The 27,933-nt window shown below is 39.2% G+C and overlaps 2 protein-coding genes across 2 annotated transcripts in view; both read right to left on the reverse strand.

The window, feature by feature from the left end:
* Window positions 1-4,331: 4,331 nt before the first annotated feature.
* On the reverse strand, window positions 4,332-21,997 carry LOC139765048 (cell growth regulator with RING finger domain protein 1-like). The gene is made up of 8 exons (XM_071692130.1): window positions 21,879-21,997; window positions 20,219-20,382; window positions 13,220-13,353; window positions 11,708-11,873; window positions 11,362-11,518; window positions 10,153-10,260; window positions 8,734-8,883; window positions 4,332-7,750 (listed from the first exon to the last, which is right to left on the reverse strand). The coding sequence occupies exons 2-8, from the start codon at window positions 20,326-20,328 to the stop codon at window positions 7,511-7,513; spliced, it is 1,065 nt and encodes a 354-aa protein (XP_071548231.1). The 5' UTR covers window positions 20,329-20,382; window positions 21,879-21,997; the 3' UTR covers window positions 4,332-7,510.
* A 1,254-nt stretch (window positions 21,998-23,251) lies between these two features.
* Window positions 23,252-27,933, reverse strand: part of LOC139765047 (dipeptidyl peptidase 1-like) — a 4,875-nt gene continuing 193 nt past the window's right edge. Inside the window, exons 2-8 of the mRNA XM_071692129.1 lie at window positions 27,373-27,624; window positions 26,812-26,964; window positions 26,403-26,536; window positions 25,710-25,986; window positions 24,987-25,109; window positions 24,571-24,792; window positions 23,252-24,174 (exon numbers count right to left, since the gene is read on the reverse strand). Coding sequence (XP_071548230.1) covers window positions 23,992-24,174; window positions 24,571-24,792; window positions 24,987-25,109; window positions 25,710-25,986; window positions 26,403-26,536; window positions 26,812-26,964; window positions 27,373-27,624 — 1,344 coding nt within the window. The 3' untranslated portion in view covers window positions 23,252-23,991. The remainder of the gene's footprint in view (window positions 24,175-24,570; window positions 24,793-24,986; window positions 25,110-25,709; window positions 25,987-26,402; window positions 26,537-26,811; window positions 26,965-27,372; window positions 27,625-27,933) is intronic.

Raw genomic sequence — 27,933 nt, forward strand, 5'->3', positions numbered from 1 at the left:
GATGGTGGCAGCGAGGGTTGAAAGTGGCAGAGGCGATGGTTCAGGTATCTGTAGTAGTATTGGTAAAGGGAAATGAAAGAAATAGTGGAAGGGGGATGATAGAGACGGTGGCACAGGTGATTACAAAGTGTTGGTAAAGACAGTTGTACTAGGGGTGTCAAAGGAGACAGCAAACGTATTGGTGGAGAGTGGTGGTGCAGATGCTTATAAAAGTGGTAAGATGGTGAGGCAGTTGTGGCAGACATAGAGGAAAGGATATTGCAGAGACAGAGGAGAGGGTGGAGGAAAGGGCGTTGGTAGGGGTGATGAGAGAATGGGTGACAAGGTAGCTGTAGAGGTACTGGTACTGATATTAGCAGAAGGGAATGTCATAGATAGTGGCAGAGGTGGTTGCCAAGTGGAGTACAGATGGTGGTGGCAGTGGGTATGAAACAGGTAGTTGCAGAAGTATTGGCACAGATGATTATATTGGTGACCACGTGAGAGACTTGCCTTTACCAGGCAAAACACATGCTGAAAGTCTGGATAACATCCATTTACTGGAAATGAGGTTCTTTTACAAAAACTTAATCTACCACGACCTCAGCAATCACATTTACCTTTGGTCTTTAGATCTCAAAAGCAAAAGCAAGTTTCCTTGTTTCAAAGTAAATGCACATGCCGAGAAAATAATGAAATCCATCCAGTAAAAGTAGTGTCACTGATGAGAAAAACTATCTGTATAGTGACATCTAAGCTTTTCACCTCGAAATCAGAAGGAATCTTTCATGTCTAAAGAATAACACTCATACTATGTATCAATGTAAACAATTCTTTTGAATTATTGCCAGGAAGTGAAATTATCTCCAAAATCTACTTAAAGTGCAGCAGTGACCTTGACTTTTGACTCCAAAATTAAAACATTTTTTCCTCCAAGTGAGAACTGTGTGGAACATTAGTCATTTGACCTACTTTTAAGAGAATGCTGAAGCACTCATCATTATGGATCAGCATGTGAAGTTACATGACAGTATAACACACATTGACTGAGAAAGACCAAGACTTAATGACACTGAGGTATGGTATAATACATAGGTCAGGACAACCTACTTTTGGTGGGATGTTGAAGTACTCATCTATAGACATAAGGAAATAAAGTTACTTGGCCATACATCAAACATTGGCTGATATACACTTGCACATATAACTTAACCAAGGTGTGGGTATGCATGTGGACACATACACAGAAGCTGATATCTCAATATTTCCTCCTCTAATTTGTACAGGTAAACAGAAAATGAGTGTCACACAGAGGTTTGGTAGTATGAACAGTCTAGTTGATAGGATCAAGAAGGGTGTGATGAAGTGGTTTGGGAATGTGGAGGAAGCAAGACAGTGAGAGAAACTGAAATGAAGATAGAAGTAAGGTATGAAGTAGACTTTGGGGTGTTGGGAATTGAGCAATCAGCAGGGGAAGATGAGAATGTGTAAAAAGTAAACTCAAACTATCGGATAAATATGGGTTGTATAAGGAAAATACAGCTGCCATTGGGTTCAGCAAACCTATACAAAACACTAAAGTATACTATGGAGTAGTTTCTTTTTTTTTTTCTATTATACTTTGTCGCTGTCTCCCGCGTTTGCGAGGTAGCGCAAGGAAACAGACGAAAGAAATGGCCCAACCCACCCCCATACACATGTATATACATACGTCCACACACGCAAATATACACACCTACACAGCTTTCCATGGTTTACCCCAGCCGCTTCACATGCCTTGATTCAATCCACTGACAGCACGTCAACCCCGGTATACCACATCGCTCCAATTCACTCTATTCCTTGCCCTCCTTTCACCCTCCTGCATGTTCAGGCCCCGATCACACAAAATCTTTTTCACTCCATCTTTCCACCTCCAATTTGGTCTCCCTCTTCTCCTCGTTCCCTCCACCTCCGACATATATATCCTCTTGGTCAATCTTTCCTCACTCATTCTCTCCATGTGCCCAAACCACTTCAAAACACCCTCTTCTGCTCTCTCAACCACGCTCTTTTTATTTCCACACATCTCTCTTACCCTTACGTTACTCACTCGATCAAACCACCTCACACCACACATTGTCCTCAAACATCTCATTTCCAGCACATCCATCCTCCTGCGCACTACTCTATCCATAGCCCACGCCTCGCAACCATACAACATTGTTGGAACCACTATTCCTTCAAACATACCCATTTTTGCTTTCCGAGATAATGTTCTCGACTTCCACACATTCTTCAAGGCTCCCAGAATTTTCGCCCCCTCCCCCACCCTATGATCCACTTCCGCTTCCATGGTTCCATCCGCTGCCAGATCCACTCCCAGATATCTAAAACACTTCACTTCCTCCAGTTTTTCTCCATTCAAACTCACCTCCCAATTGACTTGACCCTCAACCCTACTGTACCTAATAACCTTGCTCTTTTCACATTTACTCTTAACTTTCTTCTTCCACACACTTTACCAAACTCAGTCACCAGCTTCTGCAGTTTCTCACATGAATCAGCCACCAGCGCTGTATCATCAGCGAACAACAACTGACTCACTTCCCAAGCTCTCTCATCCCCAACAGACTTCATACTTGCCCCTCTTTCCAAAACTCTTGCATTTACCTCCCTAACAACCCCATCCATAAACAAATTAAACAACCATGGAGACATCACACACCCCTGCCGCAAACCTACATTCACTGAGAACCAATCACTTTCCTCTCTTCCTACACATACACATGCCTTACATCCTCGATAAAAACTTTTCACTGCTTCTAACAACTTTCCTCCCACACCATATATTCTTAATACCTTCCACAGAGCATCTCTATCAACTCTATCATATGCCTTCTCCAGATCCATAAATGCTACATACAAATCCATTTGCTTTTCTAAGTATTTCTCACATACATTCTTCAAAGCAAACACCTGATCCACACATCCTCTACCACTTCTGAAACCACACTGCTCTTCCCCAGTCTGATGCTCTGTACATGCCTTCACCCTCTCAATCAATACCCTCCCATATACTTTACCAGGAATACTCAACAAACTTATACCTCTGTAATTTGAGCACTCACTCTTATCCCCTTTGCCTTTGTACAATGGCACTATGCACGCATTCCGCCAATCCTCAGGCACCTCACCATGAGTCATACATACATTAAATAACCTTACCAACCAGTCAACAATACAGTCACCCCCTTTTTTAATAAATTCCACTGCAATACCATCCAAACCTGCTGCCTTGCCGGCTTTCATCTTCCGCAAAGCTTTCACTACCTCTTCTCTATTTACCAAATCATTTTCCCCAACCCTCTCACTTTGCACACCACCTCGACCAAAACATCCTATATCTGCCACTCTATCATCAAACACATTCAACAAACCTTCAAAATACTCACTCTATCTCCTTCTCACATCACCACTACTTGTTATCACCTCCCCATTTGCACCCTTCACAGAAGTTCCCATTTGCTCCCTTGTCTTACGCACTTTATTTACCTCCTTCCAGAACATCTTTTTATTCTCCCTAAAATTTAATGATACTCTCTCACCCCAACTCTCATTTGCCCTTTTTTTCACCTCTTGCACCTTTCTCTTGACCTCCTGTCTCTTTCTTTTATACATCTCCCACTCAATTGCATTTTTTCCCTGCAAAAATCGTCCAAATGCCTCTCTCTTCTCTTTCACTAATACTCTTACTTCTTCATCCCACCACTCACTACCCTTTCTAATGAACCCACCTCCCACTCTTCTCATGCCACAAGCATCTTTTGCGCAATCCATCACTGATTCCCTAAATACATCCCATTCCTCCCCCACTCCCCTTACTTCCATTGTTCTCACCTTTTTCCATTCTGTACTCAGTCTCTCCTGGTACTTCCTCACACAGGTCTCCTTCCCAAGCTCACTTACTCTCACCACCCTCTTCACCTCAACATTCACTCTTCTTTTCTGAAAACCCATACAAATCTTCACCTTTGCCTCCACAAGATAATGATCAGACATCCCTCCAGTTGCACCTCTCAGCACATTAACATCCAAAAGTCTCTCTTTCGCACGCCTGTCAATTAACATGTAATCCAATAACGCTCTCTGGCCATCTCTCCTACTTACATAAGTATACTTATGTATATCACGCTTTTTAAACCAGGTATTCCCAATCATCAGTCCTTTTTCAGCACATAGTAGTTTCTGGTTTAGATATATTACACATGGCAGCTAGAGCTTGGGTGTGAGCAAAAACAGCTATTTTCCTTTTATCTTTTACACCACAACACCAAAGTGGGAAAGCCAATTGAGTATATGAAAAAAAAACAGCATCTTGATCCTGTTTTATTTTTCAAAATGGTAAGTTTTATTATTCACCCATACAAAATGCATGTGAGGACATGAAAGAAGCAACCTGCTTGTTTGGAATTCACAGGTTAAAAATATTATTTCCATAACATGAAATAACATTTCAAATTTTTTTAAGGTGACTAATTTTTGTTAAAACAATTAAACTTTTCCATCAATAACCAACGTCATCAGTGAATATGTTTAAGAATGACTGCATAATGAGCACAAATTTCAACTTCTCTTTTTGTAGCATAGTAGTGCTAAACTCCACCCAAGAGCATCTGGCCTTTTTCCAATAAAATTACCAAGTCAGCATAATTTCTCTATATTATATGGTGTTCCTTCGAATAATTATTCTTCAGCCAGCTGATGTACTGGAAGGAGTGGAGAGTGGATAGAAGCCTTCTGCATTACTACCATCTCCATCTACATAAATTAGAAAAGTAAAATAATATTTCTTTCCCCCAACATACACTCCTCAAAGAACAACCAATCTAATGATATCTAGGCTTCCCACATAAAATCATGGCTGAAAGTTTTACATAAATGTTGTCCTTTTAAACACTACTATATTCAACAATTCAACATTCCTTTCTAAAAACTCCTTAAACCTGCTTGCTCTCAAAAGAAGTCCTTTCACAGAAATAAAAGGTTTTGACATATGAGTACTAATAAACATAATCCCATACTGGGGTTCTCAAAGTTCATCATGATACAGGTTTCCTTTACCGTTTATCATTTTTTCAGTTAGTTTCATTGTTTTGCAATCAAACTTTAGTGACCAAAATTTGCTATTTGCAATCTATTCTTCCTGTCCACTGTAATGTTCTATGACAATGTGTGCTGAAAGCACAAAATAAACAAAATAACATATCAGAATGTGCAGTGATCATACTGCAAGAATAAAATAAATTAATTAAAAGATTAGCATAATACATGCACTTCTCTGCTAATGTTCTTGCTCTCATGTCATTTGCACCTCTTTCCCTACATTCATTTTTTATGTTTTATGAAAATACTGTAGAGTACTCATAAAAAAACAAACAACAACAGATGTACATTACACAATGTTATAATGATGTACATCCATCTAATGAAGCTAAGGAAAGTAATATCCACTTTTAATTGTCATCAACACGGGTCCAACTGTTGTCTAATACTGCAGGTTCATTGATGACTAGTAAAGTAATAAGATATCAGGTGGGTACCCCTAAGAGCTGCAAACTTTCTGTCAGAACTGCTCATCATTTCTCTATAAGATGCACATTTTGTCCAGAAATACACAATCATAAAAATATTGCCCCTCCTAAACTATTTGTTGCATATGCTACAGGTACCTACCTCAATTTTACAAGAAATGAATACATACAGCATTTGTAGAATATAACAAGAAACTAACAAAGTGAAATTACAACAAATAATACAAAATATGAGAATCAAGTGAGAAACTGCAGAAGTTGGCAACTGAGCTTAGATGAGTGTGTGATAGGAAGTAGAGAGTAAAAGTGAATAAAAGCAAAGTTATTAGGTTAAGCTGGGCTGAAGGATTGGTTAATTGGGGTGTGAGTGTGAATGGACAAAATCTGGAAGTAGCAAAGTGTTTTAGATGCCTGGGAGTGATCATGGCAAGAAATAAAGCCACAGAGGCAGAAGTGAATCATAGGGAGAGTGAGGAGGCGAAGGTTCTGAAAGCTTTGAGGAATGCGTGAAAAGACAGAGCATTATCTGGAAGGGTAAAAATGGGTATATTTGAAAGTATGGTAGTCCCATAAATTTTGTATGGATGCAAGGCATGAGCTATATACAAGGGAAGTGTAAAGAGGATGGATATGTTGGAAAGATAATGTGTGTAAGCAATATGAGATATAAGGTGGTTTGATCAAGTAAATAATAAAAGGGTAAGAGAGAGCTGTGGTAATAAAAAACAATTGTGGCTGACAGAGCTGAAGAGAGTGTGCTAAACTGATTTGGACATATGGAGAGAATGAGTGAGGAGAGATTGACATAGAAGATATGTTTCAGAAGCAAAGGGGACAAGATGGGGAAGACTAAATTGGATTTGTAAGGATGGTGAAAAAGATATTGAGTGATTAGGGTCTGAGCTGAAAGAGAGTTACAGGCATTAACAGGATAGAATGAATTGGAATGATATAGTATACAGTGTGCTGTCAATGGATTGAACCAGGGCATGTGAAGTGGCCAAGAGAAGCCATAGAAAGATCTACAGGGCCTGGTTGTGGATAGGGGGCAGTGGTTTCAGTGCAAAGCACATGACAGACAGAGAATGGAAGTGAGCAAATGCAGCCTTTCTTGTATGTTCCTGGTGTTACCTCACTTATGTGGGAAATGGTAAACAAGAATGAAATATAAATCTGGGTAACTGGCACTATTGGAGGTCCTAACAACAATATGTACCCTTAAAGTGCCTCTTCCCTGCATTTCCCCAATAAATGTTTACTTTTTGCACAGATCACTTCAATACAAGATAAAATTGAAACAATAACAATTTTTCTTAACATTTCACTGTAAAGAATATGATATTCCATTATCATATATAATCCCAGAATACTTTTTATGAGGCTCCTGCACCTTCAAGGCTATGCTATAGTCATAATCAGAAAAATGATAGACTCTTTTGGAATAAGAGGTTCCTTAATGAGATTGTATCGCTTTCATCAAATGATGACAATACAGCTTTTCACTCATGTGTTCAACATGAATTTCGAATTAATGTTTGAGTTTAATCCTGCCATCTTAGTAATTCATATGGAATGGTAGAATTTATTATTGAAGGTTAAATCAAGACCAGGGGAGTACAATTTACAAAGTCAATTTCTATTCTACAACAGTATATGTGTCATGCTGATGCCCCTTCCCACTAACTCTTCATTTCAGTTATATTAATGTCTTGCCATTCACAGTTTTGCTAATTATAAAATTTCAAATAAACATAAGCCCTGAAAATGATAATGGAAACTTGTACAATGTATCTCTCTTATAATTATACTTAAAGCTTTCAGATAGTACTGTACATAAAGTATACAGTCTTTAAGCACATTGCTAAACTTCCAAGAAATTTTCCTCAAGACTTTGCTATAAATCTTCTCACTTACATCTCCCTATGGTCATCAGCAAAAGATTATTTATCTAAGCTTTATCACTGCTGTTCAGCTCTGATCATACGTGTCACTGCATCATTTAAACGTCGCCATGCTGAAGGAGGTTCTAAAACCTCTGCAGTCTCATTTTCATCTATAAATTCTGGGTTTTCTGGGGCTACAAGAAAGTAAGCAAGTATGCGAGCACGACACATGGGGCAGTTATCTAGGCGACCACAACAGGTATCACAAACACAAACATGACGACAAGGTAGGAGGGCACGTGTAGTTCTTTTAGTCTGAAAAAGAGTAGAAATGCATGATGAACATTTAATACTAAATGCAATGTAAGTTGATTCAGAAAATTTTACAAAAAATTCAAAAATAAAATATCAACCTATTCAGTGAGTATATGCAAAAAACCTGTAAATATAAATAAGAGCACACAGTGTATAAGCAGAAGAATGTCACTATAAATCAACTATCTAATCTGAAACTTTCTAAAAGAACTAATATATTTAGTTACAATACCAAGCAAGTTCTGTTAACTTCCATCTTCAATGTGCAAAGTTCATACTTAGCTAAGAAGATTTCCAAACCTAAAGTGGAGGGTATCTAATTCTTTGTCTAATAAATGAACTTAACAAGATAAATTCTATCAACTTTAAGTATATCATCTAGGGATCGGAATTTCTTACAGTTTAATCATTTTTCTCTCCTTGTATATTGTCTGGGAGGTCAAAACAGAAAAGAAACATCTTACAGTACAATTCATGGCATATGAAAATAATATATGCTCAGCCCTTTCTGCACCCTTACATCGATATCATAATTATATGTTTTCTACAAAATACTCTTGCAGCAGGATGCAAGTTCTTCAAACTGGCATAAAGGCACTCCAAACATCACAGGTCAATTTTTGGCTAAGGGAATAATTACCTATCATCACACTTCTGAAACAGGTGAGAGATGTCAATGCAACATATCTTCTGAATTATAACTAAATGACCAACCCAAAATCTAAAAAGAATTAAACAGATCCCTCCTAAATAGATACCACCTCAATCATTGGATTGGTTTGAAATGCTTGTAACCAAGGCTGGCATACCAACTATATTCTATAAAGTGGCCACGATTGTTAAAAAACTAATCTACTGGATTGAAATGCTGCAGAAGCTCTTTTGATGTTTTCTGTTGAACAGGGAATGTTACTCAGAAGGAAAAAGATAAAACAAGTGGTTAACGAGAATTCAACAGCAAGAGCTTGATATTCTAGGCTTACCTGACACACAATACAGGCTTCCTCAATAGGTACTTCTTCTTCTTCTTTCACATCACTCTGAACCTGGTTAGCTCCCACTACTTCGTCTGGTAAGTCAACATTTCTATTTGTTTCTCCTTGAGCTTCACTGCTACTTTGTGTGTAGAGAGCCTAAAATCAAATTATAATTTCTTACCTTTACATTTCTCTTTTGTTTTTTACAGTTCCTACTGGAATGAAATAATTTTTTCTTTTTCTTTCATATATATTTGTCTCTAGCTGCATCAGTAAGGTAACACCAGAAACAAAGAAAACTCTGATCCACTAGTTACTTGAACCTACAGTGTCTATTCACTAACACTTCCTTCTCATATCTATTGGAATTATGCTAGATAACGAGGCCAGCAGTTTAAACATCTCATTAGATCTAAGGAAAAAATAGCTTTGAATGATTATATTAATTATCAACGTGCACAAGACATAAAACTGTTATCAAGTAATAAGTAATCAGAGTGATGAAAACCAATTGCCAAGAAAAACTGAACTTAAATTTTTTTGTGTGAATATGGCATGACATATAGAATGAGGTGGGGTGAATGCGGTGTACTGCAAAAGCTCAGTGAAACAGAATGAAGCTACCACAGCTACTGAATGTATATGATATTTTCCTGTCGAATAAATCAGATGAAATAGGTACTAAGTGTACGTGGTACTTTTCTACTGACCAAATCAGATGACATGGGGAAGTAGAGTAGATTGCTTTAATGATGTACACAGGAGGCAGGTTTCAAAATTAAATACAAATAAGATTAAGATTCTTATTTTGGGAAAAGACTGACAGTAATTATCAGCTTAAATGTAGATCTAATTGTTACAAGGTTCAGGTATTCAGGAGGGATAAGAAGACAGTGTATTTACTCCTGATACTATCTCAATAAAGTAAAAGAGATATTTCTGTATAAAAAAGAAAAAACAAAAATGATTATACAAGGACACATTGCTGTTATCTAGCATCAACGAATCAATGATGAAAGTCAATAACCATTATAAACTGTTTCCTGACTACAAGATGATACTTTCTACAGCAGATAAGTAACCATTGGCAATGGTGATTTCCTTACTCTCATAAACAGAAGAACTCTCATATAAGTGCTCTAAAAGATCTACCTATCCATATCTATATCTACAATACTCATTCTCTCCAGAAACACTCATCAAGGGGGTGGTCACTGCAAAAGTCTCTACATACCCATGTCCTTATATTCACATACACCATTTTATGCATTCTTACATGAATACACTCCCTCCCATACTCTTCCACTCTATTTCACCATATCACATGAGGTTTTTCTCTCACACCAGCCCCTTTAATTGCACTATCACATACTGTCCATGTAAAACCCCTGTCTTACAAGTTGTAGATAAAACAGCATGGTTTACCTGTAACTTGGTGAGCTGACCAGAATACTGCTTCAGGTACTGGTGAAGAATGCATGTAGGAATCTGACATTCAGAATCCTTGATGTGAATAATGCTGATAAGAGCTCCCTGAAATGAGTTTAGAAAAACTAATGGGTAATAATCAGAAGTGATGTTGTGACTCTACCATCATCTAAATAATGTGTAGAATTAAACAAACACTTATATCAACTCAACAATAAGCCATAGATCAACTACAGTCACTAGTAGTCTTCTAAAAAAAATTGAGAAACAGCTACATTGCTTTCATCCTAATGAATCTATACATAAAGTATGAAATGAATCAGTAAAAAGGAGCTGAAGAAAAGATAAGGATAGATTTTGCAAAACCCTACAGGGTGAGAGGAGAAAGTGCACTACATTGTGTTATAGATATGGGGGAGAAAAACTGGAAGAGTGAGAGAATTGAGAATTTAGTAGCTATCTTGCATAAGTTTGGTGATATGGAAAGAACGGGAGTGAGTAGTACTGAGTAGAAGAGTCACTGGGTCCCTTAATAGAATAATGAAGGATTGAGGTGTCAGTATGGAAAAAAAGAAGGGATTAAGGGACAGCAGAGTCTTCCTAACCCAGAACTATGCATCCAAAACACTGCCAGGGGATAAAAATCCAGACTGTGGAAATGAGCTATTAGAGAGGAGCATATGGTATGACTAGATGGAATGAAGAAAATATGAGGGTGTGTATGAGAGACGTGGTATGGCAGGGAATGCAAAGGGAATGAATTGTGGAGTAATTAAGTAGGTGAAACATATTACTTTGAGGTGGTTTGGAAATGTAGAAAGAATGCAAGATGGAAAGTTTACATGGAGAGTGTATAATTGTACAATTAAAGGAAATGGGGTGAGAGGAAGACCTATGACATGGGGAAACAGAGTGGTAGAGTACTGGAGGGAGAAGGACGATGGAAGAATGCATGGAACAGTGTGTGCAAGGGAGGCAAGTAAGGACAGGGATAAGTGGAAACTCTTTTGACATGGCCATCCCCTTGATGGGAGTTCCTGGAGGGAGTAGGTGTCAGAGATATACTGCAGATAGATAGAAAAGATAAGGAAGCAAAATTCAACAGCAAATTTTCAAGAATTGATGGCAAGAAAGTAAAAAGAGAGTTCAACTAAAATTACAAAATGTGACTAAAATGGAACTCTTTCATGTTATTCATGTACTCACAACTCCATTGTTTTCAGCATCCTCAGCTGAATCATGCCGTACCATACACACAACCAAAGGGTAATTTTTTCTTGGGGAAGTTCCAAGAGACAACTGAGGAGGATCTCTACGTAAACCAACTCGCTTCACAGTCTCAGATGGTTTATTCATATCATCTCTGAAAGTATGACATGTTATATCCAAATGCTGAAAGATAAACATTATATTCTGATTCATGATCTATAATCCTAGCATAACCAAAATCCAAAACATCAAAGATTTTATTCACTTATCTGAATTAATGGAGTGTCAAAATAGTTTTACGCAATAATAAAATTTTTTACTGTTAAAGGTGTATCATTCTTACCTTATGACATTATCTACAACTTCAGCAGTGATTGAAGGTTCTTGAATTAGGTGCATAAAAAATGCTGACCATGGAGCTAACAGAAGAGAATGTACATGGTCAGATGGAACTCCCCAAAAACTACGTAGAACATATGATACTTCACTTCGTATTTTCAACTGAACATCTGCAAAACAAAATTGACATTACCTAACACTTTTCACGTCTGTTAAGTTTAATATTAAAGAATGTTCACCCAATCCATTTTCATTTGACTAAGTTTCTCAGTCTATTGATTGTATGACATGAGGAATCTCCTCTTAACCTAGTTAGATATATAGGCTTCCCAGAAGAAACAAGTTAAATACAAAAAACACTATACAAGAGCATAAATTCATAATCTGTCTGGTACAAACGAATATGAGCAGCTGTAAGCATGATGTGAAGTGTTTGAGAGAAATAGAGAGGGGACTTGTCAGATTACGCAATATTAAACTAAAGGTTAACGCTGCATTTCAGATGGCATAGGATATGAACTGCAATGAAATACTGTTGGATAAAGATAAATAAGCTGCAGAACGAAAGCACAAAACTTATGCTAACACTGACAAAATATATATGCACTGAATAACCCAGAAAGTACTAAACAGCCAATGTCCCAACTAAGATTTAAAATCCAACCCACCAAAATTCAATCCATCAGAAATCAAAATCCCAGACCAACAAGAGATCCTTTTGCTTACTTTCTAGGCAGCCCCATCACGACAACACCACAAACATCTTTTCAACACACCCAAAGACTTTTCAAGCCCAGAATGCAACGACCATAAGGAAGATATCGAGCACTTACTACTCAACCCCTATGAACTTTACACATTTAAATGCCCACACAACACAAAACTTTATGACCTGCAGTCCTGACCACTGGACATGGTCAGCTTCCTGATTGCTGAAGGAGACTCTTAAGGATAGAAAGGACTCCTGAGGTATGAAAGAAAGGTAAAGTAAATCAGATGACTGACTAAACAACACTGATAAAGGTGAGGTTTATGCAGTGTGAAATCATTTAAGGAGTCCATTAATAGGGGCTAGCACTGGTATACAAGGTTGTGAAAAGGGGTGAAACTGCAAGCTTAAATGAAGATTTAAGATAGATGGTGAATTGGAAAGAGTTTGCATGAAGCCAATCTTCTAAATATAGTGATGAACAAAGAAGAAAGAATGTACAGTATAGAGTCCTGAATTCAAGAAATTAAAACAAAAACTTTAGCAAATAAAGATCTTAGGAGAAGAAGAAAATGAAAATCTAAAGGAGAAAAATAAAGCAATCTTAGCTGCAGTTAATGCCATGGTATGCACAAAAAGTGGCAACATGCTATCAGTGTCATGAATATGTAACATAATTGTCAAATTATAGAATCCTCCATTCAAAACTTGACTAAATTACAATTTGCTCAACCTTAAAACTATAAAACATATAACAAGATTTATACATCAAATCTGTACATTAGGAGTGCTGTCAAATGGACATACCAGTAAATGATGCATCTTTGGGATTGTGCAACGTCAAAGAAAATGGAACTGCGACTTTCTGGAACTCTACTTGGGCCACAGGTGGCTGAGCCACATGCACAACGGAGGTGCCAAACAAATCTTCACCCTGTAACCTGCAATGATTAATATAGCATAAACAAAAACCCATGAGAGGCCTAGTTAGTATAATCTGGTTAAATATGAAGTTCATGGGATCACCACAGGGGTAACTTACAGTTATGAGAGAAGAGCACATCAGAGGAATCCTAATAGTAAAAGTAATCTTATGAATGCCCTTCTAAATAATTTCAATTAAGTGTAAGGAGTCCATTAATATGCTTTTCTCTCACTTCTAAAATTTACTTCTGTAATGTCCTTAAATATGATATTTACCACGTATCACATTACTTGGGAAAGTGATTATAATGTATATTTTCAACTAGTGGTATAACATACCTATCAATAAAACAAATGAAAATTGGGTGTGAAATATCTAAACTTGTTGCAAGAAGAAAAGGAATAGGACTATTAAATGTATATTTAGAGTATATGAAAAGTGCATTTTTGATAGGATATCATGGCACAGCATCAAGTGATTAACAACAGACTTTCCAATACTGCCAGGAAGTAGACATCTTGGTACTTTATTTTCTATTCAATGTAGTTAGGGCATACATGATCATAATTCTTGAATAGTCTGCCTTCTCACAAGCCATTAATGTATGTGGTGACATTCTACATACTGTTATCAGGTGTTACAGCCTAAATTTCTTCCATACACTGGCCATTCACTGCAAACAAGTCAAAGAGGCCTATACAAGTTCTAAATCATCTCTTTATGTTCAGCATCAAATTGGGAAGCTATGAAACTTACAAAATTATAAGTGTTTGTCATGAAAACCCTTTGTAATGAAAAGTGTTTATAACAAAAACACTTCCAAAATCACCACACATACAATGTATGACTAAAAATACACTTGGCATCCTTTACAAGCCCGACAGTGGAGCAGCATAACTTATTGGGCATGTAGCACATGTAATTAGTTTTTCACTAGAATTAGTGGTATATCGTTTTATTGAGAAAATTATGATCTAGTTACTTTAATACAACAATATTGGAGACAATCATCAGACTGTATGAGAGTTTCGTGCACAAAAACTACCGCAGTGGTGAGTATGGTTATCAGAAAGAATATGACTATGAAACTGATGTTTTTCTTATGACAAAGGCTCCAGTCATGTGCAACACTCCTCATCAATGCCAGGGCCTGAACATAAAATGGGAATGAAAGACAGAAAAAAAAAATTCTAATTTTGGGCAGAAAAAAAAGAAATTGACAAAAAATCTGAAGACAAATGTTTAATCTAACTCTCTTAAATTTCAATAAAAAATACAGAAAGTAAGATTAGCATTTCAGACAGAGGTTGGAAGAATTTCTGGGTATCATTTCAACACTTCAAAAGCTAAGATGCTAGTACTTTCATGAGCAGCAAATACTTACAACCTAAATAAGTAAAAAAGTAAGAAAAAAGAAGACAGATGGAGTAGTGAAAGAAAAATTCTTTGGTGAGACATTAGTGTATAAGAGTTAATCGATGTTAATGTATGATAATCAAAATGCATGATATATACCAGGATTCTGTATATAACCCTATACAACAACAGTTATTGAAAATTATCCCACAACTTTCAATAAAGTCCTCTCTCAATATGCTTGTTGAAATCATTAACTTATTCACTGAAGATGGTGTGTAAACATCACGGTACTTCATTCTATGTGCATTGTAACTGGTGCACACACAATCAAAAGGCTTGAGCCACCTGTCCCTGCCTTGAGGCAAAATATACTGCCATTAATGCTCATGGTGGCAACCTACACATTGTTACCAGATGCTACAGCCTAAATTTGTTCCGTACAATGGTCAGTCAATGAAGAGATGACAATGAGATTGCAAGAGATCTGCTCCTTCCTGTTATAAGTGAGGAATGCTGGCTTTTAAAAAATGATAGATATCAGTGATGAAAAGCTTTAGCAATCATATGAAGGCATAGGCAGCAGGTTTGGATGGTATTGCAGTGGAATTTATTAAAAAGGGGGGTGACTGTATTGTTGACTGGTTGGTAAGGTTATTTAATGTATGTATGACTCATGGTGAGGTGCCTGAGGATTGGCGGAATGCGTGCATAGTGCCATTGTACAAAGGCAAAGGGGATAAGAGTGAGTGCTCAAATTACAGAGGTATAAGTTTGTTGAGTATTCCTGGTAAATTATATGGGAGGGTATTGATTGAGAGGGTGAAGGCATGTACAGAGCATCAGATTGGGGAAGAGCAGTGCGGTTTCAGAAGTGGTAGAGGATGTGTGGATCAGGTGTTTGCTTTGAAGAATGTATGTGAGAAATACTTAGAAAAGCAAATGGATTTGTATGTAGCATTTATGGATCTGGAGAAGGCATATGATAGAGTTGATAGAGATGCTCTGTGGAAGGTATTAAGAATATATGGTGTGGGAGGAAAGTTGTTAGAAGCAGTGAAAAGTTTTTATCGAGGATGTAAGGCATGTGTACGTGTAGGAAGAGAGGAAAGTGATTGGTTCTCAGTGAATGTAGGTTTGCGGCAGGGGTGTGTGATGTCTCCATGGTTGTTTAATTTGTTTATGGATGGGGTTGTTAGGGAGGTAAATGCAAGAGTCCTGGAAAGAGGGGCAAGTATGAAGTCTGTTGGGGATGAGAGAGCTTGGGAAGTGAGTCAGTTGTTGTTCGCTGATGATACAGCGCTGGTGGCTGATTCATGTGAGAAACTGCAGAAGCTGGTGACTGAGTTTGGTAAAGTGTGTGGAAGAAGAAAGTTAAGAGTAAATGTGAATAAGAGCAAGGTTATTAGGTACAGTAGGGGTGAGGGTCAAGTCAATTGGGAGGTGAGTTTGAATGGAGAAAAACTGGAGGAAGTGAAGTGTTTTAGATATCTGGGAGTGGATCTGTCAGCGGATGGAACCATGGAAGCGGAAGTGGATCATAGGGTGGGGGAGGGGGCGAAAATTTTGGGAGCCTTGAAAAATGTGTGGAAGTCGAGAACATTATCTCGGAAAGCAAAAATGGGTATGTTTGAAGGAATAGTGGTTCCAACAATGTTGTATGGTTGCGAGGCGTGGGCTATGGATAGAGATGTGCGCAGGAGGATGGATGTGCTGGAAATGAGATGTTTGAGGACAATGTGTGGTGTGAGGTGGTTTGAGCGAGTGAGTAACGTAAGGGTAAGAGAGATGTGTGGAAATAAAAAGAGCGTGGTTGAGAGAGCAGAAGAGGGTGTTTTGAAATGGTTTGGGCACATGGAGAGAATGAGTGAGGAAAGATTGACCAAGAGGATATATGTGTCGGAGGTGGAGGGAACGAGGAGAAGAGGGAGACCAAATTGGAGGTGGAAAGATGGAGTGAAAAAGATTTTGTGTGATCGGGGCCTGAACATGCAGGAGGGTGAAAGGAGGGCAAGGAATAGAGTGAATTGGAGCGATGTGGTGTACAGGGGTTGACGTGCTGTCAGTGGATTGAATCAAGGCATGTGAAGCGTCTGGGGTAAACCATGGAAAGCTGTGTAGGTATGTATATTTGCGTGTGTGGACGTATGTACATGTGTATGGGGGGGGGGTTGGGCCATTTCTTTCGTCTGTTTCCTTGCGCTACCTCGCAAACGCGGGAGACAGCGACAAAGTATAAAAAAAAAAAAAAAAAAAAATGAAACTTACAAAATTATAAGTGTTTGTCATGAAAACCCTTTGTAATGAAAAGTGTTTATAACAAAAACACTTCCAAAATCACCACACATACAATGTATGACTAAAAATACACTTGGCATCCTTTACAAGCCCGACAGTGGAGCAGCATAACTTATTGGGCATGTAGCACATGTAATTAGTTTTTCACTAGAATTAGTGGTATATCGTTTTATTGAGAAAATTATGATCTAGTTACTTTAATACAACAATATTGGAGACAATCATCAGACTGTATGAGAGTTTCGTGCACAAAAACTACCGCAGTGGTGAGTATGGTTATCAGAAAGAATATGACTATGAAACTGATGTTTTTCTTATGACAAAGGCTCCAGTAATGTGCAACACTCCTCATCAATGCCAGGGCCTGAACATAAAATGGGAATGAAAGACAGAAAAAAAAATTCTAATTTTGGGCAGAAAAAAAAGAAATTGACAAAAAATCTGAAGACAAATGTTTAATCTAACTCTCTTAAATTTCAATAAAAAATACAGAAAGTAAGATTAGCATTTCAGACAGAGGTAGGAAGAATTTCTGGGTATCATTTCAACACTTCAAAAGTTAAGATGCTAGTACTTTCATGAGCAGCAAATACTTACAACCTAAATAAGTAAAAAAGTAAGAAAAAAGAAGACAGATGGAGGAGTGAAAGAAAAATTCTTTGGTGAGACATTAGTGTATAAGAGTTAATCGATGTTAATGTATGATAATCAAAATGCATGATATATACCAGGATTCTGTATATAACCCTATACAACAACAGTTATTGAAAATTATCCCACAACTTTCAATAAAGTCCTCTCTCAATATGCTTGTTGAAATCATTAACTTATTCACTGAAGATGGTGTGTAAACATCACGGTACTTCATTCTATGTGCATTGTAACTGGTGCACACACAATCAAAAGGCTTGAGCCACCTGTCCCTGCCTTGAGGCAAAATATACTGCCATTAATGCTCATGGTGGCAACCTACACATTGTTACCAGATGCTACAGCCTAAATTTGTTCCGTACAATGGTCAGTCAATGAAGAGATGACAATGAGACTGCAAGAGATCTGCTCCTTCCTGTTATAAGTGAGGAATGCTGGCTTTTAAAAAATGATAGATATCAGTGATGAAAACCTTTAGCAATCATATGTAGCATAGGCAGCAGGTTTGGATGGTATTGCAGTGGAATTTATTAAAAAAGGGGGTGACTGTATTGTTGACTGGTTGGTAAGGTTATTTAATGTATGTATGACTCATGGTGAGGTGCCTGAGGATTGGCAGAATGCTTGCATAGTGCCATTGTACAAAGGCAAAGGGGATAAGAGTGAGTGCTCAAATTACAGAGGTATAAGTTTGTTGAGTATTCCTGGTAAATTATATGGGAGGGTATTGATTGAGAGGGTGAAGGCATGTACAGAGCATCAGATTGGGGAAGAGCAGTGTGGTTTCAGAAGTGGTAGAGGATGTGTGGATCAGGTGTTTGCTTTGAAGAATGTATGTGAGAAATACTTAGAAAAGCAAATGGATTTGTATGTAGCATTTATGGATCTGGAGAAGGCATATGATAGAGTTGATAGAGATGCTCTGTGGAAGGTATTAAGAATATATGGTGTGGGAGGCAAGTTGTTAGAAGCAGTGAAAAGTTTTTATCGAGGATGTAAGGCATGTGTACGTGAAGAAAGAGAGGAAAGTGATTGGTTCTCAGTGAATGTAGGTTTGCAGCAGGGGTGTGTGATGTCTCCATGGTTGTTTAATTTGTTTATGGATGGGGTTGTTAGGGAGGTGAATGCAAGAGATTTGGAAAGAGGGGCAAGTATGAAGTCTGTTGGGGATGAGAGAGCTTGGGAAGTGAGTCAGTTGTTGTTCGCTGATGATACAGCGCTGGTGGCTGATTCATGTGAGAAACTGCAGAAGCTGGTGACTGAGTTTGGTAAAGTGTGTGAAAGAAGAAAGTTAAGAGTGTGAATAAGAGCAAGGTTATTAGGTACAGTAGGGTTGAGGGTCAAGTCAATTGGGAGGTGAGTTTGAATGGAGAAAAACTGGAGGAAGTGAAGTGTTTTAGATATCTGGGAGTGGATCTGGCAGCGGATGGAACCATGGAAGCGGAAGTGGATCATAGGGTGGGGGAGGGGGCGAAAATTCTGGGAGCCTTGAAGAATGTGTGGAAGTCGAGAACATTATCTCGGAAAGCAAAAATGGGTATGTTTGAAGGAATAGTGGTTCCAACAATGTTGTATGGTTGCGAGGCGTGGGCTATGGATAGAGTTGTGCGCAGGAGGATGGATGTGCTGGAAATGAGATGTTTGAGGACAATGTGTGGTGTGAGGTGGTTTGATCGAGTAAGTAACGTAAGGGTAAGAGAGATGTGTGGAAATAAAAAGAGCATGGTTGAGAGAGCAGAAGAGGGTGTTTTGAAATGGTTTGGGCACATGGAGAGAATGAGTGAGGAAAGATTGACCAAGAGGATATATGTGTCGGAAGTGGAGGGAACGAGGAGAAGAGGGAGACCAAATTGGAGGTGGAAAGATGGAGTGAAAAAGATTTTGTGTGATCGGGGCCTGAACATGCAGGAGGGTGAAAGGAGGGCAAGGAATAGAGTGAATTGGAGCGATGTGGTATACCGGAGTTGACGTGCTGTCAGTACTGACGGATTGAATCAAGGCATGTGAAGCGTCTGGGGTAAACCATGGAAAGCTGTGTAGGTATGTATATTTGCGTGTGTGGACGTATGTATATACATGTGTATGGGGGTGGGTTGGGCCATTTCTTTCGTCTGTTTCCCTGCGCTACCTCGCAAACGCGGGAGACAGCAAAAAAAAAAATGTACTGTGATAAAGCATTTCAAAAATACTACACATCTCTCTACAAGTTCCTGACAGTACTTCTGGCATAATTCATATGCCTGTCAGCCTGTCAGCACAGAGGTACAATTGAGGGATGCATAGCATAAGTAAGCAATTTCTCACTAGGTTGAGTTGTTTACCATTTCATTTAAAGAATAATGTTCAAGTTAACCCATAACACAAAACTTAATGAGATTTCTTTTTAAATATTTGAGTATTCCTAAACAAACAATTTATAGTGGATAATAAGACTACCACAGCAAAAGAGTTAATGTTGGTCAACACTACAGTGCTGTTGCACTGAGGAATTTTTGATATTACAATTTCTTTATTGTAAAACTACCTAACACTGAATAATACTTTAAACCTGAGTAACTGAAAACTTTGTATTTTACCGAATAATAAATATAACCATACAAAAGAAGCACACAAGAACTCCTAATGCAGAAAATAAATTGGAGATCTCGGCAGCAGTCATTAAGGCAGCTGTTAGGACTGCAACCATGTCTTTCAAACCACAAGTTCACAGTTCTTGGTTCTCCACTCTAAAATTCAGCACCTGAAAGCAAACAGAATATCACCATTTGCTGCTTTGGTAAGGATAAACTATCCACACATACAGTAAGCAAAACATTGTAATTTAGCATTCCAAACATGTGAATTAGCATCGCTATCCTCAATAACCTAAATACTTCCCATTCTGCGGGTAATCAGGAAAGCTATATCTACTTATTAGAAAAGTCATGAAATTCATTCTAATTTTCTTTGGTAATAAACAATGTGGCAGACGTTTCATAATTCTATGCTTCTTCCCAAAAATAAACTAAACTGCAGACACAATTTTTGCATGATAATGTAGTTAACAATGTCAGAATTTTCCAGCCTTGGTAATTTCTAGCTAATACAGATTCATCTTATAATCAGTTCTTTCCACTACTATCAACCATAACCTTTAACATCCAAAGTTAGTTTTGATATGTAGTTAAACTGCTAAATTAGTCCTCATTATCATCAGCATAATCATCATCAACGAAAAAAAGAAAAGGGTAGTTTATCAAACTCTGCATCACTTTTAGTATTGTATAACAGTGTAATTTTGATCTGCAGTGCTAGTGCAATGTTTATAGAATAAAATAACTGTTGCAGAGCATGATTTAAGCATTAGCTAAATCTTACTGTATAGTATTAAATATGGCAATAGTAATATAATAAGAAAACTGTGGGGTTAATAAATAGCAAAATAGAGAATACACTTTAAAAGAATTAACAGAACCTCAGCCAACCTTCCTAGCAGTTACGATTTCTCTTAATGTTCAATATTCGGGGGAAATATACCAAACACACCCTAAGCTGAGGCCCATGCATATGGCGTATATGGCAGTGGATGGCAAAAAAGGCATAGAATACAACAAGTGATCCCCAACATCACATTAATTTTATGCTGATAGATTTCTGCTATCATTTTGGCTACCATGACAGGTTATGTCAGGTTTAATAGGTTCTGATGATTCTATATAAGTGCATTACCTACTTTTACTTTAAGTAGTTTCACATTTTCCTTTGATGTAAATAAGTTTCACTAACATCCTCTTTTACAACATTAAGCAAAATATAACGCTCACTCATGCTCCACACAGTTTTGATATTCTATTCTCTTAACAATACATACATTACAAAAAAAATCACCTTATATCCAAAGCTAACATCATAGTGGAGCTAAAATACACTTGAATCTATTCTAGTTACTACTGATTGGTTTCTATATGAGAGTTACTATGCCTCCAACTGAAAAGGGAACTTCTGAATATACCTCACGTACACACAGATTCCAGAGTCTATTCTTGTTTCAGTGATAGAATATTAAGCTTCAAATGTGAATCATGATTCCTGACCAGCCCAAGCCCCGTCTCACTACCCATGGAATAAATGGCATCACATGAGGAAAATCTTCCCTATTCCACCCCTCAGAACTCGAAATCAGATATGCCCTACCTTATAATCATCAAAATCAAGTCCTTAAAACTAGAAAAGTTCACAGCTACAATTATTTTTTACCCAGAAACATCCTTGCAAAAGTAATAGTACAACAATCTTAATATGCGGAGTCAGAATATATGCACTCCTACTGCCTCTCGATTGTTGTTGTTAGAGCAGCGAACAGCTGTTGACATTCGGGCAACCGAAACTCCCAGCGAACAAATCCAGTTGATAAAGAAAACTAATGAGCGCACATCATTTTCAGCAAACAAAAATCCCTTCTCAGCCTGAAGAATTGTTGGCACCACAGAGGGGCGCATTAATGTTTCTTAACTTTGCTCTTATGTCAGAGCTTTGGGGAATCACTGGATCTCCAGGCGAGATTGTCACCACCATAAACTCTAGCTAGATTGTTGTATGCTTATCCGCAATATCGCTAGGAACTTTGACTATTAAGCCAAAAGACTCTATTCTGTTCGATGTGCCCTTAGTTTCCAGGGTTACTGATGTCACTTAAGACAGAAGGGGAAAGCTTAAAAGAAAAGGCTGGAGGAAGGAATCCATACAACAGATGTTCAAGATGGTCTTTCTCTCTATACTAGATATATAGACCTACCTGGATTAACCTACTTCGCCACCTTTCGGCAGTAACAGCCCCAGGAAATATGATAAAACACTGAGTTATATATTTGAGAAGAGCTTGAGCCTCTGTTGAGAAGACTGCCACTGGAAATAAGAGAGACTCCCACTTGAAAAACAGATGGTAAAGGAATCAGGATCCTTGAATCCACAATCAGAGTAGGTGGGAAAAATATACTGAGGAAAGCGAGGCCTCAACCATGCTGGAACATACTGCCCCACCCACGAGAACCCACCTACCACCTGTAAGTGGTCCACTCCGGGGAATCTATACTTCTGTATTCTTAAACCCATCACCAACTTTTACTCTCACTTTACCCAGAAATGACTGGACATTCTACCAGCCTCCTAACCCAGCATTCCCTCATGTAGTCTCTCCCTTACATACCTGTAGCATGACACATAATCCATTCACTCCCAGGGTCTCCAACCCTCCTCTCATTCTTTTTTTCGCACTTCTTTCACAAACCTCGAATTTCATCCCTTGAAGGAGAAAGAGGATGAGATGCTGGAGAAAGGATCAACGAACTTTAGAAAGAATAAGAGAAACGTCTTGTAAGGATGTGAACAGTACTAGGAAAACAAGAGAACAAATGGGGAAGATAGTAAGGAGAGCAAATGGGGAAGTGGTAACAGATGTAGACAGTAAATGGAGTGAGAGTTTAGTGGAGGTGAATGTGTTGGATGATAACGATATGGATGTGATGAGTCTGGAATGAGAAGGGACGTAAAGTGAATCATAAAGAATGGTAGAATGAAAAGAAAGAATGTGCTGAAAGCCTCCTCATCCCTGGACGATGATAATTCCAAAAGTTTGTTTAGCTTTTATTATGAGAGCAGCGATTCTGGTTTCGTAAGGAAAGTATTTCCCTGGTTTAAGATATCAAAAATTTCATAATTTTTTTTCCATAGAGAACCATTATTCTTCCCTTGCGATGCAATAATCAAGAAAGAAAATAATATCTAATATATCACTGTCGTTGAATATGATACTCAAAATTCAAGTGGCATTATGATTTCTGTTGATTGATATTCATATGGAAAAGTCATTAAGAACTAAGAATAAAACATGACTTAAAAGATAACAGTAGTATACGTCACCAGTCAGACCTTGACCACTTGGAGAATCACAGTGGCGTGGCATGGATGGCTAGTGTGTCTGAAGGGTATACAAGGTGCAGTGTTCCATGCCATAGATACAGTTAGAACAGCAAACGAGGAAGCTGAATCATGATGCCATTTATCAGGTTGACGTAGAGAACGCGAGTTGAGGAGTCATTATTTATCAGTTTCTCTACATTTCATTAGAGGTTTGTGTCCCCCATACATCCTGAATCCTCACTGACTCCTTCTACATCTTCTACTCCTTTACCTCCGTCATCTTTTTCCTCTATGCCTCCTTCTTCTATTTTCCATTTCGTCTACACCTCCACTTCTGTAGTCTTCTTTCTCTTTGCTTTCTTTTGTAATTTCCTTCTTCTGCACCTCCAACTTCTCATCCTTCCTCCTATGTCCCCCCTGTACATTTAGATTCCTTCTGTAAACTGGTTTCTTAAGGTATGACTGTCACCTGGACGGCCATAGATTCTATAGAGCACTCGTCCGTGCCTCGCCTGATCCTGAAGAAGCCATCCTCGCCCCACACAGCGCCCCAGGAGTTCTTCACTGTCCAGAACTTCTCCCCAGTACGTTCGTCGACCCCATAGCCCACCACCAGGACTACGTGGTTGGTGATCTGTGGCGAGAGAAGGAAGAGCCCTTAGTTGTTTGCTGTTGAAGATAATGAGGAGGATGCACTTGCATAGGATAGAAAGAATTGGAACAATGTGGTCTACAGGGGATGACGAGATGTCGCTGTCGATAAAAAGGAAATTGACATAGAACTCTGACACTATATGTCTACATTAAGATGAAGATTTTCTTTAGAATTAAGGTATGAAAGAGAAAAGAGAATGGATGATTAAAACTGAAGAGGCAGGATGGAGTGTGAAAGCATAATGGTGAAAAACTACCAGCATACTGAAGTTGTGCTGTAGCTATTGAAGTCTACATCTTCCTTCATACAAGCCTAAAGTTTACATTCGTCAGCATCATCCTGTATGGTTCTTCGCCACCCACACGGGATGGTTACCTCAAAGGGATTGAAGTCGTTCCTGAGTCCTGTGTGATGGTAGATGCCACCCTGGTAGTAGTAGAAGTCATCATAGACCTCGAAGGAGGTGGAGATGGGGCCGGTGGTGACTAACGCCTCCAGCATAGCCTCCTCGTTGCACGCCCCGTAGTAGCCTCCTACGTGCACGTACTCGCTCACGTACGTACGCGCACAGGATTGGCTCGAGTAGCAGATACTATCCTAGAGGGGAAAGATGTGTTTATCTGTTGTGCATCATCTGTCGAGATTATATTCGTATATTGCAATGCAGTTAGTATTTTGCATTCAGTTGTCTCCATATCACTGAAATCTATCAACGGGGAAGTGTAGTGCGTTTTCCTTTGCTTTTAGGAAGTCTTTTAATATCCACAGAGTATTCCAATGATAAGACTTACAGTGCCAGTGTATCTGTTGCACTCCTCAGCCACGACACCTTGGTCCTGGGCGTAACGGCCGGCGATGAGGTAATCGAATCCACCCATACATCCCTGGGACAATACAGAGCACGACACCACATCCTGCAGACAGGGAACCAGGTCAGACGGGAGGACAGAGGTCAAGATACGTTTGAGATTGAAAGCAGGTGGGAGAGCGAGGTCATAGGGAGGTCTAAAACAGCGAGGATATGACATAAATCAGAACTTGATCACGGGAGGTCAAGAAAGGTCAAAACCTGGTTATGGAAGTTAATGATACTAGGTCAAGATAAGAGGTTAGGTGAGGTCCACTAGTGGAAGACTGTACAAGGCTGGTCGGAACTACAAGGAATTTGAAATACAAAAAATATGGATTACATGGCTCGTGGGGCGAGCGGCGCATGAAATACAGAGGGCATGAAACATATGACGCCTGAAATCCACGGAAGAAGACGTGATTGGCGTCTCAGAAAATGGTAAGACAGTCGGCAATAGGTTTAAGACGTTTTTTAAATAATGACATGAATTTTCCCCCTTCCATCCACGTATTTGTACCTGGTGTTAGAAAAGGGATTTGTACATGATACGATTTTGATGAGATAAGCGATTGTAGGATGGAACTTGTCGAGAAAAGTCAGTGTTAATCAAGTAGCATGAGTTTGGTGTGTGTGTGTGTGTGTGTGTTTTACGCTCAACATTCACCTGAGGTGAGAAGACGTCTTGGCGCTGGTTGCGGGTGGCGATCCTCACTTGTGACTCTAAGTTAGCCATAGAAGCAAAGGCGTAGCAGGAGCCGCAGTTGCCCTGGTCCCTTACAGGCGACACGTAGTTGACGCCGCTTACGTTGCGCCAGTCAAAACTCTTTGGCAGGAGGGAGACGCGGGCCTTCTGCTGGGGAGAGGCGCGAGCCGGAGAGGGCCGTGGGGAGGGAGCTGACCTGCGGCCACCACCGCGACGATGCATCTCTTCTACAGTATATCTGGAAGTACCAGGGGCGTCCTCTTAACATTACCCTGAGGAGCTTTTTTCTTTTACTTAACGGACGAGTTAAGTGCCTAAGGAGCTTTTTTCTTTTACTTAACGGACGAGTTAAGTGCCTAAGGAGCTTTTTTCTTTTACTTAACGGACGAGTTAAGTGTGTTGTGTTGGTGATGGTGAAGCTTACGAGGCTTTATAATAAACTAGTCAGGTCATATAGACGGGAGTGAGGAGAAGAATGATTATGTATCTATTTTAAAGCTAAAGTGTGAACGTTCTTTTCTTCAGCCTTGAGGGAACATTTGGGAGCAGTTCTAATCACCACCACAACTAAGGAACACGTGACTCATCTTGCAACTTGTGTAGTTAAGGAAACAAGCATCTCAGTAACTCCCTCCTTCTTAGGAGACTACTAACTTCTCAAACCCGGGGTAGGCCATAGCCCTCCATGACGTCTGGGCGGCGTTGATCATCTGGATCAGGTTGCGGTCATTCCTGTACAGCTGATCAAGGCTCCTCTGGTCACGTCTGGCACTCACGCGGGGAGGCACCTGTAGGCAAACTTAGGTAGAACGTCACCTCTAAAGATGGTGGAAACATGAGATGTCATAGACAGTTAAACGTTTGCCTGGGTAATGCATGCAAGTTGACTTCCTAATGAAGGAGGTCATTTAAGCAACGTTTCAAACCTGGAATAGATCAGATCATCTCTGTTATTAAGATAGAAGGCACCATTCCAATTTTCCTCCATGTAAAAACATTCATATAAATGGCGGACCAAGTCATATTATTGTACATGTATACACGACATGAACGTCAAGCATACTTTTGTGTTCTTCTGGGCACTGAAGCAGGACCAGTTCCTGACGGTCTTGTCACGTGACCAGCCGTTGAAGGTGCGGTCACAATAGGAGGTCGAGGAGAACCAGTCGCCCTCGTAGTAGGAGAAGGCGAAGTATGACCTCTCGTTGATGTTCACCTGTTCAACGGAGAGGGAATTTGTACGTGAGGGAAAATTGGAGGCACTAGAGGATTTACATTCAATCGCGAGTGAACAATGAATATTGAGCTATTGACCAGTTTCTTTCTGAATGAATTGATACTCACTAGTTTACTATAGAATGAAGGCACCAGTGAGGTATGAGGGAATATGAGTAAAGGCTACACCAAAAGGTGTATTGCTCCAAAATATTGTGTACCAAATTAGGTGCAATGGAGGCTGTGGCCATACGTTGAGAATTTTGAAGATTTTGCCAAGAAATCTACGTCACAGAAAAGAGATCAACGTCGTATAGACATATAATGCTTTGAATTAACACGTGATACGTTAGCCATATAACTATGCTTCTTGGGATAATGTTTCTGCATGGAATCAGCAACGTCTCACCTCGAAGCCCTGGTTGTAGATCAAGGTCCATGTGCCAGCGTTGCCCAGTTCGTCAGTAGCGGTGTTGGGGAAGCTGAGGGTGAGGGTCTTCGTGTGGACGACGGGGCCGAGTTCGTCACAGCTGATGGTGTTGTCACCCAAGCGTTCCGTCTCCAGGAAGGTCCAGGTGCCTCTGATGTCCTCGTAGAGGCAGTTGCCGGGCGTGTCCGCCGCTGCCAGAGCGAGGCACGCAAGGATGATGACCAACAGCTTCTGTAAGAGTATATCTTTCAGGTAATCATGAAGAAACATTGTATAAGATATTGGAACAGAGAAGAGATCACGCGAGTGGCTAAATTCCCCTTAACTGGAATTACATTCTTTCATTATAGTCGTAATATCTATCACCTACAGAGCATCATTAGCATAAGAGGTGAACGTAAAAAAGACACACGTAAGCAGAGGTTCGAGTCTCAATTCGACATGACGCAAGGGAAAAGGTACATGAGATCATTTCGTTCTTGGACTGTTCAATTACATTCAACTGAGCTCAGCTTAACTCCATCCAGTACTGAGGTAAGA

Source organism: Panulirus ornatus, chromosome 52, assembly GCF_036320965.1.
Source record: "Panulirus ornatus isolate Po-2019 chromosome 52, ASM3632096v1, whole genome shotgun sequence".
Classification (NCBI taxonomy): domain Eukaryota; kingdom Metazoa; phylum Arthropoda; class Malacostraca; order Decapoda; family Palinuridae; genus Panulirus; species Panulirus ornatus.

Excerpts from the sequence above, each read along its gene's own strand:
- LOC139765048 (XM_071692130.1), bottom strand. The coding sequence starts at position 20,328 with ATGGTTGCAGTCCTAACAGCTGCCTTAATGACTGCTGCCGAGATCTCC. Across the intron at positions 13,354-20,218 it reads ATGGTTATATTTATTATTCG|GTTACAGGGTGAAGATTTGT; the intron begins GTAAAATACAAA and ends TAATCATTGCAG. Across the intron at positions 11,874-13,219 it reads CAAAGATGCATCATTTACTG|ATGTTCAGTTGAAAATACGA; the intron begins GTATGTCCATTT and ends TTTGTTTTGCAG.